The sequence below is a fragment of the Caretta caretta genome, chromosome 3, assembly GCF_965140235.1.
Source record: "Caretta caretta isolate rCarCar2 chromosome 3, rCarCar1.hap1, whole genome shotgun sequence".
Lineage (NCBI taxonomy): Eukaryota > Metazoa > Chordata > Testudines > Cheloniidae > Caretta > Caretta caretta.
The window spans coordinates 7889579-7903585 of record NC_134208.1 but is presented as its reverse complement, the minus strand read 5'-3'; the positions used below and the strand labels follow the sequence as shown (position 1 = coordinate 7903585).

The window sequence follows — 14007 nt, the reverse complement described above, 5'->3', positions numbered from 1 at the left end:
GCAGGCATTATTATACTGACATGTGACGAGAGGGGAGTTACCTAACAAATGGAGAAACAGTGTTGATAGGGCAAATTCAATCAGGGTGGATGTAGTCCACTCCCAATAATTGATGAGGAGGTATCAATTCCAGGAGAGGGGAAGTTGCTTTTGTAGTGAGCCAGCCAGTCCCTATTCAAGCCCAAATTAGTGGTGTTAAATTTGCAAATGAATTTTAGTTCTGCAGTTTCTCTTTGAAGTCTATTTTTGAAGTTTTTTTTGTTCAACTATGGCTACTTTTAAATCTGTTATAGAATGTCCAGGGAGATTGAAGTGTTCTCCATGCATCTGAAGGAGTGAGTTTTTTACCCACGAAAGCTTATGCCCAAATAAATCTGTTAGTCTTTAAGGTGCCACTGAACGACTCATTGTTTTTGTGGATACAGACTAACATGGCTACCCCTGATAAGTTACACCAACATAAGTGCATTGAGTGCACAGTGCTATATCAGCGGGAGGGCGTCTCCTGCTGACATAACTTCTGCTGCTTGAGCTCTCTTCACCAGATGCACTGCTCTATATATACAGACATGGTCTTAACTTAACTGTCACACTCTCAGTAGCTTTCCCCAACCTGAGGAAGAGCTCGAAAGCTTGTCTCTCTCACCAAAAGAAGTTGGTCCGATAGCAGATATTACCTCACCCGCCTTCTCTCCCCAACTTAAATGATCTCTCTTCATGAATGAATCTTAAGCCATTTAACTAACCGTTTACGTTGGCTAAACAACCAATTCTAAACAGTGTTTAAGATTGCAACTCTTCTGAGTAGTAATTGACTGCTAATATAATAGGAAAAACTACCTGGGACATTGTTGAATGATCACTGATTTGCCTGTAATTCTGATGTGAGTAGATGCTGTCTCTTCTTATCTGTACAAAGAGTAAATGGTTCCTCAAATCTTCTGTCTCTTCTCCTGAAATCAACTTTCAGGAGAACAGTGAAACTCCATTGCTCTTAATCCTTTATTGCCTTCACTGGCTTCTGCTGCTCTCCAAATCCAGTGGGAAAACTCTCTGGATTTTGTGTAGCCCTGGTCTCGCCCATCTCCTTGAACTCTGCTCTTCCAGTTTGAGCTTCCTTTATAGTATTGCTCCATCATTTGTGATGCCCCATCTCTTTAGAGCACTCTCCTATACGTCACCTCTTTACATTGTCTTTATAAACCATCCTACGCTCTTGCAATAGAGAAGTCATTTCTAAGTTATATTAAGGCTACTGTATACAAAAGCATTATTGATTTGGCATTCTAGTAGAAGATATGAAAGGTCAATTCTGATAAGGAACTAACTGTTCAGTATATTTTGGAGTCAAAGGTTTTCATTGGAGTCCTTTAGGTACAAAGTCTCTCACAGCTATATTTAACTTTTTAGCTGAAACAGCTGGGCCACAGTGTGGATAAGGTGGAATTCATTGTGATGGGAGGAACATTTATGGCCCTTCCTGAAGACTACAGAGATTACTTCATCCGAAACCTTCATGATGCTTTATCTGGACACACTTCCAACAATGTATCGGAGGCTGTCCGGTAAGCACACTTGGTGTCCTTTAACACGCTTTTTAAAAACCTTAAGTTAGCATAGGAAAACAAATATTGAGTGTGAAAATATGGGCTAAAATTTTCCACCCTGGGTGTTCAAAGTTAGACAGTCAAATGTATATTTAGATAGACTTCCGGTAGTGCTGAGCACCCACAAGTCCATTGGCTAAAAATCAGACCATTTCTAATGTTCTTAATCATGGGTTTAACGTGGGTCCAACTCTAGGCACCCAAGCTGGAAAGTTTTCTCCACAGTACATGCCTATTTCTGTGTGATGTGGCATCAAATTGAGCAGATTGTTCTTACTTTGGTGTTTAGTCTGATTTTTACCACCAAAATGCAAACTTCCAGTGTATCTACAACCATGGTTTTCAACCTTTTTTCGTTTGCGGCCCCCTAAAAAATTTCAAATGGAGGTGTGGATCCCTTTAGAAATGAGAAATATAGTCTGTGGATCCCAGGGGTCCACAGGTGGAAAACCACTGTTCTGTGGTAATGACAGTCGTTCGTGAACCCCTTAGACATGGTCTGCCGACCCCTTGGGGGTTGAAAAGTACTTATCTACAGCTCAGCTGATATCAACAATGACTGTTTTTGGGGTGCAAACTTTAAATTGTGTAGTATTTAAATAACATTGTATTATCCAGATATCCGATTTAAATAATGACTCTTTTGGCAAAGAAAAAGTACACAAATATTCTTAATCAAGTTCATGAATAATGTAAGTGGATCTCAAAGTTTCCTTTTTAAAATTTCACATTTTGGGCGGGGTGGGGGGTGGGGGCACAGGATTGTGGATAATCTGAAAAATCTCCTGCTGGTAACATTGAGCTTCCCTCATCCTCTCATTCTGCACAGCTCATTTATGCATAGTCTATCATCATTCCCTCCCCTTCCGTCAAGGTGGTGATGCAGGTGGGCTGTCCGCAGCTTCAAAGCTGTGGATGTATTACTTTTGTTCCCTTGCTGAGTATTTGTATAGGAAGGGATGATATAGGCCTGAGTCCTCATAGGAGAACCTTTTTGACCCATTTTTTGAGGCTGCTAGTAAGAGGTTGAAGAGATTCATATCACCCGAGGGCAGTTGATTGTTTCATAAAGCTGAAATCACAAACCATCAGCCCTCAGGATATCCCTTGGCATCTGTTTCTTAAGCCACAGTGAACCCTCTTTATTGCATGCTTCAGTCTTTGCTGCAGATTTAAAGACTTAATATCCTCTTTAAAACATGCCCCTGCATATTTGTTGTTCTTTCAGGTAACTCTTAAGATTGGAGAAAAATAGGTTTTTTTTCTTATGTACTTTGTGTATAGTCATTTTCACAATGTCCCCGGAGTCTTGTGGGTCTTTCCCATAGTAACAGGGCAAACCATTTTAGAAAATGGTGGTTATAAAAATCTCAGAAATGGTCAGGGATGCCTTGGGAGCAGCAGTAGAATCTTGAAACTACTTTTAACTTTTTTTTTTAAAATGGCTGGATTTCAAGTTGATCATGTTCCTTGAAGTTTGTAAACAATGTTAAATTTCTTTATATGGTATCTTCTTTTTAATGTAAGAATGGTCATACTGGGTCAGATCAGTGGTCCATCTAGCCCAGTATCCTGTCTAACAGTGCCCAGTGCCAGATGCTTCTGAGGGAATGAAAAGAACAGGCAGTTATCGAGTGAGACATCCCCTGTTGACTTGTCCCAGCATGTGGCAGTCAAAGATTAGGGACACTTAGAGGGTAGAGTTGTATCCCTGACCATCTTGGCTAATAGCCCTTGGTGGACTTATTCTCCATTAACTTCTCTAATTCTTTTTTGAATCCAGTTATGGTTTTGGCTTTCACAACATCCTCTGGCAACAAGTTGTACAGGTTGACTGTGCTTTGTGTGACGAAGTTAGGGTGACCCGATATTCAGGGCTTTGTCTTATGGGTGCCTATTATCCCCCACCCCAATCCCGATTTTTCACACTTGTTGTTTGGTCAGAAGTACTTCCTTATGTTTGTTTTTAAACCTGCTGCCTATTCATTTCATTGGGTGACTCCTGATTCCTGTGTTATGTGAAGGGATAAATAAAACTTTATTTTTTCATTTCTCCACACCATTCATAATTTTATAAACCTCTGTTTACGTCATACAAGATCATTTTTATCACTGTGATTGAAAGTAGCAATTGATTTCTTCACTAGACCACAAGGGGGTGTATTGTATTCTATAAGCTACATCCTGTGCTTATGCTGTTTTGGAATTTGTTTTAATTTTAACCTTTTTATTACCTGTTTTATTTATCATGTTCAAATGTTTGCTCTTCTCCTTATTAATTAAATGCAACTTTTTCTAGCATATAATAGGCCTGGATAATACAAACTGCAGAAAGTGATCAGAATAAAGTCGGGCAGTTACTTATTATACGAATGCTTTGTTTCCTGGGTGTCCTCATCAGATCAAATGGCATATTTATTTAGATGAATAAGACACCCCTGCTTTTACTGCATGTTACATCAGATAAATAACCACCTTCTTAGAAGCTATTTGATAAAAGTGAGTCCTTCAGGACTTCTGAGGAAGGCAGAATGAGCAGTTAAGAAAACAGCGAGGACTAGTTAATATAATCTCTTCTCACGTTAATGGTGCGTGCATGTCAAAACACAACTGTTGTGCCTCTACTTGCTTGTCTCTCTCATTTTCTAAAAGGGTCAGCACCTCCCTGAACTCAGGCTACCTTTTTATATCTGTCACGGAGTGTGGGGGAGTCCAGGCCCTGCACCCCTCTTCCTGGGATTCACTGAGACTCTCAGCCAGCCAGTAAAACAGAAGGTTTATTGGACAACAGGAACACAGTCCAAAACAGAGCTTGTGGGTACAACCAGGACCCCTCAGTCAAGTCCTTCTGGGGGAGCAGGGAGCTTAGACCGCAGCCCTGGGGTTCGCTGCGTTCCTCCACCCAGCACCAAACTGAAACTAAACCCACCCAGCAAGTTCCCTTCTGCAGCCTCTGTTCACATTCCTGGGCAGAGGTGTTACCTCCCCCAACCCCTCCTGGCTCAGGTTACAGGCTCTCAGGTATCCCATCCCCAGGGCACATTCCCAGGTCAACACTCCCCCCTCCCTGCTGCGTCACATCATCAAAATATCCTAACAGGCCAGGCTCTGAGTCACAACCTTGTACCACTTGACCCCAGGACTTGTGCCCTTCTCTTGAGAAGGTGGGCTGAACCTGATATAGGGTACAGTTGAGCCCCAACCCTTAAAGAGCCACCTACCCCTATGGCAGCCCCCATTACCAGAGCATCTCAGTGCCTCACAATCTGTGATGTATTTCCTTAACGCTCCTGGGCGATAGGGAAGTGTTATTATCCTAGCCCCATCTTACAGATGGGGAATGGAGGAATAGAGAGACTGAGGCCCAGAATCTCAAAAGTATTTGGGCTTCTAATTTCAATTGATGTAAAAGTGATTTAGCCAAGGCCCCACATGAAATGAGTAGGCCTATACATAGATAACTGTCCAGCAGATTTTGCATTGTAAAACTGCAAAGAAAAATGTAGCTTTTCAGGGGTCCCTGAAGTATTTTTTTGGGTTATTAGGACTGGGTGAGGGTCACACTGAGACACATCCTTATTTAGCTATTTCCTACCTCATTGTTATAACTTAGTTCAGTACTTTTAAGTGAAGAACTGGAGACAATGTGCTAAGTTTTAACTGGTGCCATTGACATTTCAAGAGGAAACAACCTTTTTAAAATCATCCATCTTTCTGAAGAGGCAGGGCTTTTTTCTATTTTAGATCTAACTTCTTTTTTCTGTTTTCCTCTGGAGGGCAGCAAATACTTTCTTTCTATTCAAATTAAAAAAAAAAAAAAAAAGCCTGGCCAGTGTTTCCAGGTGGAATTGTCAAATAAACATAATCATGAACAAATTGGAAAAAACAGTGCATGTACTTCAAAGAAGTAAAGGTTCTGTAGGGGAAGTACTTGTGGATGGATGATACTTTTGAAGGCTCCATTGAGTGTCTCCTACTCAGCTAAAAACCTCTGAAATTATTCCTTATTAAAACATAAAGAATCATGAAGAGAAGGATATAATTGTATTTGGTTTAGCGCTCTTGTTATTGACATTTTAAATGATGAACTAAAATTCATTGCGGGGGGGAAGTGTGAAAGTAGAAGACAGTCCAGTTTAATTCAGACGATAAATGTCAGCTGCTTCAGCCCGATGGAGATTCGATAATTCAAGGTCTGGCTACTACTAAGTCTTTCACCTATACTGTAGGTCACCATCTAAGCTTGTGTAGGCTGGTAGAGACAAAGTTGTTAAATGTGATGTCTCTAGCCTGGTCTCAGTCCAGTTCTCAGTGACAGATGTCTGCATAATATTTGGCTTCTTCAGTAAACAGACAAAGAAATTTAAATTGGCATGAAAATTAAACTATCCATCAAGGTGGTACATCAAGTTTAAACATCTTGGTTGAGTTATGTGGGGAAAACTTGCATTACCAGTGCTATACTTTTCCTGTGGCTAAACAGAAACTATTTAGATAAGAATAAGTAAGAAATTTTCAAGTGGCACCTCCTGATTAAGCTAGAGGCTGGAAGATTGTGTGACCAGTGTGTCTTCTAGATAAGTAATATAAATTCATATTTCTTGCTTAACTTCATCGTGCATAGCTGTTGAAGCATATAAATGGAAGATTGCTGATCTGAGAATAACAGTATATGCTGAGGATAAGCTTTATATGTTGTGTGATTTGAGGGTTCAGCCTTTTTCCATTACAAAATCATCTCTTTTTGGTCTGGTTCTAAAAAGAAAAAAAAAAGTCTGTAGTGCTGTTTCTTGCTTTATGTTGTAGCTAATACATTTGTCTCCGTTCATTGCTCCAGGTTGTAATAGCTGTTGAGATTTTCCTCTCTATTGAAATTGTCTAGATTCATTGGTCTTTATACAGAGATCCCATTTGCTGTTGACAGACCATCCAGCTAAAATGTTTCAAAACCGCATTCTGCATATTGGCTTCTCCCAGTGAACTGAAGCTCCATGTGTTTGTATGTTGGAGAGCATATGGGTCCCAATTCAGATGAGCGTGGACAAAACTTTTTTGGGGGGGCAGAGGAGGGTCCAGTCACTTTTCTTCCTTGCCCCAAACCTGAGATCTGGCCAAATGCCACCCTTGCATTATTCCTATGAAGGTGACATGCTGACTTTTGTATCTGAGAGTCACTGCTGCAAGTCTGATAAATTCACTCCTCTGGCATCCTTATATATTCGGTACTATGTTTTGAATTTGTTCCAATCCTCTGTCTTATTTGCCTACATTTAATTTCTACTCGAAGAACTGTTCTGTGCCCTCGTCCTCATAATTTTATTACTTACTTAATTCCCCATTCCATGATGGTTTGTATTCTGGCTTCCAGTGAGGAAGACTCAGTGGGTCTGGATTTAGAAATTTTCAGTATGTCGTCTTCTTTCATTTGGTAATGGGTGCTGTTGGTAATGGGAGACTTCTCAGAAATATTGAATTAATGGGTAGGCTAAGGAGTAACTGTGATCTTGTTAGATCTCCCTAAATTAAATAGGGTAGAGTCTGACAAGTATTTCCAGGGGAAACTTAAGTACTTCAGGAAGTGGTGATGAAATTGCTCTGAATAGGAACCAAACTATTGCCCAGCTGTACCAGTTGGGAATCTATGCTTTTGGAGGCAGTGTCTCTTGGTAAGATTCAAGAAGGCTTGACTGCTAGCAGTCATTTAAAAAAAAAAAATCTTAAAACTTTTTTGTGGGAGCTAGCACTGGTGACCTGGTCAAATATCAGTGTGGAGTCATTGCTTCCTGGCTACCTCAGCCCACTACGTTTTATTTTTAGTATTGTTCGCCTAGTGTCTGTCCTGCTCTGTTTAAAGACGGTGCGTTCATCTTTACCAACATAGGATCTTTACTGGCAGAAATTCCCCAACTGAACAGGTGCATGAAAGTGAGCATGTTGCATACAGGAGTTATTCAAGCAAAGAATAGGGTTGTGACTTAAAAAGAAAAAAACTGGACCAAGTTCAACAGAGAACTGACCTTACACTCTCTTGCCAGGGTCCTTTATCACACATGGAGTAGGCAAACTGCCCCAGTTGGATATTTGCATGGTGCTTGCCCACTATAGCGATAAGCACTGTTTAGACAGTTCAGGCAAATGTACTTTCTCCAGAGGTTATTGTCTCTAGTGAGTCAGTAAGCTTGAGAACTGTACTGGTTGAGGAATGAATAAATGACTCCTCGAACCATGAGGGATTTTGCCTTTGTAAAGAATATGCGACAAGGTTGAGAAGTTTTTTTAATTTTTATCTCTTGAGAACACACAGCTTAGGCGATTTCAATACATTCCTGGATATCAAATAAAGATGTGGACTTTATGATAAGGGAACAACATCCCTCCCTTGGGAGGAAAGTTATTGTTGTGCCAAAGAATAATTGTAAGATGGGTTTTTTATTGTTGATTTTTGATCACTAGAGAAATGCACCCCCTCTGTGGGTACTGGAACAGTGACTTGATGAGAATTTGTGGCTGCATTTCCTCTTTCAAGAGGAAAGATGGAAGCAAGAGAGGTGTAAAATATAGGTGTAAGTAATCATTTTACTCCTCCTCTGCCCGCACCACTCATGAAAGGCGATGAGCCTGCCTGTGTCCTATTGTGATTCATCGCCTGATCCTGAAGGGCTGAGCACTCTTACTACTCCTATGAGTGCTGAGCACCTCTCAGGATCCAGCTTTTAATTAGTAAATGCTCGGTCCTCTTAGAGGATAAAATCACTTGAATTAACTTCATTGTAAATGGCCAGTGTGGTGGAAGCCTGCCTTCTCTCTATGCCTGTTCTGTGGCTAGCCTGGACTCTGGTCTCTAATTGGGTATATTTCATCAGTGCAAAACTCAATATACTAAAACCAAAACGCCCCCCACCCCCCTTTTTTTTTTTGGTTCATTTTAATAATATGCTACATTACGTGCTTGATCTGGCTTTTTGCAGTCACATCCCTAATGGAAAAATAAGAATGGGGAGAGGGGTGATGGAACCCAACATTCTACAAGTCACTGTTACCCAGCATGCATGCACAATTAAATGACTGGTAAATAGACTAGTGGGTATAATGATGAGGCCTGGTCTGCATGCATAATAAGTTGTACAACTTTAACTGTACTAGTATAGCTAAAGCCTCACAACCTCCCTAGCGTGGACACAGTTATACCGATATATCTGACATACCAATTGTACCAGTATAACTTTCAGTAAAAAGTCATACTTCTGGTTTTATTCCATGGCAGAAGAATAACAACAGACTCAGGAAGATAACAGGACCATTATCCATGGCTGGATCTGCGTTAATCCCACTAACCTCCTTATAATGCCCTTGAAAAGACTCTTTTTTTTTTTTTTTCCCACTTGTGGCGCACACTGAAAGCCTGAACCCAAGATGCTGAGCACCTGCAATACCATATGATTTATCTGATAGAATCATGATATTGCCTCTTGACAGGCATGGTCTTTGTTGCTTGGGTTTTTGCTTACGTGCCTGTGTGTGTGGGTGACTAGTCAGCAAGGCTTCCTTTTCTTCCAAATGTTTCTATTTCTCCATGAGAAATTTCTCTTTGAGGTATCCCAAACACTGTCTTGCTCTTTTAAGAGAGGATGTAAGCAGTCGGAAGCTGCTACCTCAGAGCCTTTATCAAAAGAGAGGACACATGTATTGATTTGGGTCAGAATTTTAAAAAATGGCACTGGTTTTGTGTGCTTTAACTATTGGGTGTCCAATTTAAGATGCCATGGGCCTAATTTCTTGTGGGTGCTTAGCACCTTTGAGGTGTGCGGTAATTCTCCAAAAAGAGCCATATACCCACATCATATATTATTTGAAAGCTTGTTGTGTGTACTAGTAAGTGGTGCTGCAAGCACAAAGGTGAGATGAGACAATGGTATCCAAAATGAGAAAGTTTTGTGCACGGTTCCAGAAACACTGCAAAATGACCACAGTTTTTACTGTTAATTTCAACACCTTAATGTGTTTATTAATCAAAGCTACCAAACAACAACTTATTAAAAGATGTTTTAACTGCGTGAGACACTGCTTGATTCAAGTACTAACTAGTACATTAAGCTTAGATTGTGGTTTTTGTTTTATTTCTTAGCAAACAGATCAAAGTACATTACGATATCACTTATAATCACTTAAAAACTATCTTTCTGTAGTTAATACATCTATTTTATATTTTACCTAAAACACTGTGTTGTCTGAAGTGCAAAGGGGCAAAATCTCAGCTCATGAACAAGAGTTGGTGCACATCCAATTTTCTTTGTAGAAGTGGCGGACTGGGTAATAAATTCATACTGGTCAGGTTTTGACCAGGGCAGGATGGTATAGCTCTCGGGTCTTAGGCTGGGGAGCTGGGAGTATTTTGGCTGAAGCCTCTCTATAGTGGGTTCATGAGTGGCTGGCCAGAGCATTCATGAACCCAGCTGGAGTGGGCCCTGCATGTTGGTGTGTTGCGGTCCAAATACAAGACAGAACAAGGCTTTAAGCAAGCAAGCAGGCTGGTCTGCCTTGTCAACTTTCCACCCTCTCTTTTATTCTCCCCCTCCTCCTGCGCATTACATACTCCAACAGATAAAAGGAATACACTGGCTTTGTTTAATATTCTTATTTACCAATTTCTATCTACCGCATTCCTTGCTCTCGGGCTTTGAGCCCAGTCCTGGGAGGCTTCCCACGGTTCATGTCCTCTGGGCGAGTTTCCAAGGTTCATGACCTTGAGAGGAGCCGTGTGTGCACTGCTCCTACACAACACTCAGGGTGTGCCCTGAATGTTGCCAAGTGCATGAACCCTGCATGAATCCTTCATTGGTGTGAGTGCAAGCTTGGAGGGCTTTGCAGCTTGTCACATCACAGTGCAAGAGGGAACCCAGATTGGTGAGGCGCAGGGCTCAACTGTACCTCAGTTCCACATGGCTCCCCGGGACCCGTCACAACATGTACCGACTCAATTTGGGGATAGCTGAAACCCCCCATTATTACTGAGTTTTCTATTTTTATAGCCTCTCTAATCTCTGAACATTTCACAGTCACTATCACCATCCTGCAGTGTGCAGAGAAGATGTTTCAGTGGCACACGTTCTTTGTCACTCAGTACGACCTGTGCCTATGTTCCTCTTCAGTGCTGATGGACCAATGAGCAGAACAGACTGAGCTGAATTAGGGCATCATGTGGAAGCCCAAGCTGAAAGTATCTATGAGCATGCAACAGAGAAACTACAGTGTGTAGGAGAGTTGCGATGACTGTCATACAAATCATAGAATCATAGAATATCAGGGTTGGAAGGGACCCCAGAAGGTCATCTAGTCCAACCCCCTGCTCAAAGCAGGACCAATTCCCAGTTAAATCATCCCAGCCAGGGCTTTGTCAAGCCTGACCTTAAAAACCTCTAAGGAAGGAGATTCTACCACCTCCCTAGGTAACGCATTCCAGTGTTTCACCACCCTCTTAGTGAAAAAGTTTTTCCTAATATCCAATCTAAACCTCCCCCACTGCAACTTGAGACCATTACTCCTCGTTCTGTCATCTGCTACCATTGAGAACAGTCTAGAGCCATCCTCTTTGGAACCCCCTTTCAGGTAGTTGAAAGCAGCTATCAAATCCCCCCTCATTCTTCTCTTCTGCAGGCTAAACAATCCCAGCTCCCTCAGCCTCTCCTCATAACTCATGTGTTCCAGACCCCTAATCATTTTTGTTGCCCTTCGCTGGACTCTCTCCAATTTATCCACATCCTTCTTGAAGTGTGGGGCCCAAAACTGGACACAGTACTCCAGATGAGGCCTCACCAATGTCGAATAGAGGGGAACGATCACGTCCCTCGATCTGCTCGCTATGCCCCTACTTATACATCCCAAAATGCCATTGGCCTTCTTGGCAACAAGGGCACACTGCTGACTCATATCCAGCTTCTCGTCCACTGTCACCCCTAGGTCCTTTTCCGCAGAACTGCTGCCTAGCCATTCGGACCCTAGTCTGTAGCTGTGCATTGGGTTCTTCCGTCCTAAGTGCAAGACCCTGCACTTATCCTTATTGAACCTCATCAGATTTCTTTTGGCCCAATCCTCCAATTTGTCTAGGTCTTTCTGTATCCTGTCCCTCCCCTCCAGCGTATCTACCACTCCTCCCAGTTTAGTATCATCCGCAAATTTGCTGAGAGTGCAATCCACACCATCCTCCAGATCATTTATGAAGATATTGAACAAAACCGGCCCCAGGACCGACCCTTGGGGTACTCCACTTGATACCGGCTGCCAACTAGATATGGAGCCATTGATCACTACCTGTTGAGCCCGACAATCTAGCCAGCTTTCTACCCACCCAAATGCCTCACCCAAATGATGGCTAGAGATGAATTCCACACATTCAGTGAATTGGCTGCTGAATACTTGAGGTACTTCCTAAAAGGATTTGACAAAGCTAATATTGTAACTGTAGTCTTTGAGAGATATGTAACAGTAACTCTGTTGAAACTGCAGAAAGACAGTGCAGGACATGCTCTAATTTGGAGGCAAGAAATACCAGGTGATTGAAGAAGGAGTTTCTTAAGAAGCTTCTAAACTTGGCATCCAACAAGCAGGCACTTGTAAAATTTCTCTGAATATATGTTTCAAAATGCACCTGAGTGTGTAGGAGCACACCCAGCACAAACACTCCTCCTTGCTGGAGGCTTTTCCAGTGATAAAGTAGCATAGTCTATCTCAAGTAGAAGTGTTGAAGAAGCCTAGGACTTGTACAGTACTCAAGAGGAAGCAGACAGAAGGATGCTTCTGCATGTTCTGTCTCTCAATATGACTTTAGAGTCTTTTGGTGTCAAAGGAACCTTAGTGATTAGGTCACCTGATACAGATGTTTTGGTCCTTGCTGTTCCATACTTTCCAAAAATAATATGTAAATTGAAACAAGTACCATTACCAGCACAACTCACAAGTGTCGCTTCATACCTGTGCATGTAATTTGTGATTACACATCTGACTGCTGCAACATACTTGCTGGTGTACACACATTACATCCTTATTTGGTTCTGGGGGAGCGGGAAGAATCTGTGTTTAATGTTGTCAAAAAAAAGAGAGCTTACTGCTTTAGAGGTCTTGCCAAATTGGAAAAGTGACAGACAAGCAGCAATTTCTGCTATAAGTAAGTTGGTAACAGTGCATGACCAGAGCAAGAAAGAAACAGAGCCCACAGAGACCTGAATTCTTTGCACTTCAGTCTAGCCATCAAAAAGGACAAGTCACTGGCCAAACTTCCACCGTTTTGAAGAGCATGTCAAGTGAGCATCTTGGCAAACAAAGTTCTGGATGTTTTCACACATAGGTTAAACCAGATATTGAATCACCATTGCAAAATGGATTAAAAAGTGTGGGTGATGAAATACTTCCTTCTTCAGGGGCCCAGTGGCATCAGAGCATCTACTAGACCTTATCTGTGTCTGTACCAGGAGAGGTCACTGCACAATCTACTGTTCTGTAGTCAGAACCATCTTCCCTGCACAGAACTGTGTACATGCCAAGGCAATGAAGACTGTGGTAACTCGACAGAGGTTATAATGATGAATGTGATGATGATAATGATATTGACTAGAAATGTCATCAGCACTGTTTCGTTTCAGTGATGTGTTTAAAAATGTATTATTAGATTTTGTTTTACCCTTTAGATGTTGTGATTCTTTGAGGTCACAAAGAAATCCAATATTATATCTTGAAATAATACATAGTCATTAAACTAACCCAGACTGGGGGTTGGGACCCCTCGGGGGTCACAAGGCCATTACATGGGGAGTTGTGAGCTGTCAGCCTACACCCCAAACCCTGCTTTGCCTCCAGCATTTATAATGCTGTTAAATACATTAAAAAGTGTTCTTAATTGTTAAGGGGGGTTGCACTCAGAGGCCTGCTATGTGAAAGAGGTCACCAGTACGAAAGTTTGAGAATCCCTGAACTAATAGAATTGAATGCAAATATGTCATTGTTTATCCCTGTTGCTATGGTAATGGCACCACTTTGACAGTTCCACACACTTTGTCTTAAAGTAGACTTTCTTTAAAATTTCCTCAGCAAACATGCACTGCTTGAATGGTTCGCCTCCAGCCCTAAAATGTATTATTGTTGTCATGATTGGGTGATTATTAGATGCCCATGTCATAGCACCTCTTCTTCAACTGCTGGGCATCTACTGCAATTCTTTGGGTTGAGACTATTGGCAAGAAAATGTGGTGGAATAAGTGCTTGATCCCTTTGCTTCTTTACTACCTGAAATGTAATTTTATTGTTGGGTATGCCTTTCTCCAATGTCTCCTGAAGTTTTTTCCAAATTTCAGCAGCATCAGCAGTCTTGCTGCAGTTTGTCCAAAGCTATGGAGTTAGGTATGAGACT

The 14007-nt window shown here is 41.6% G+C and overlaps 1 protein-coding gene across 1 annotated transcript in view; it reads left to right on the top strand.

Annotated features, from left to right (window-relative positions):
* ELP3 (elongator acetyltransferase complex subunit 3) overlaps positions 1-14007 on the top strand; it is a 136237-nt gene that overhangs the window by 16093 nt on the left and 106137 nt on the right. Inside the window, exon 7 of the mRNA XM_048845832.2 lies at positions 1411-1565. Coding sequence (XP_048701789.2) covers positions 1411-1565 — 155 coding nt within the window. The remainder of the gene's footprint in view (positions 1-1410; positions 1566-14007) is intronic.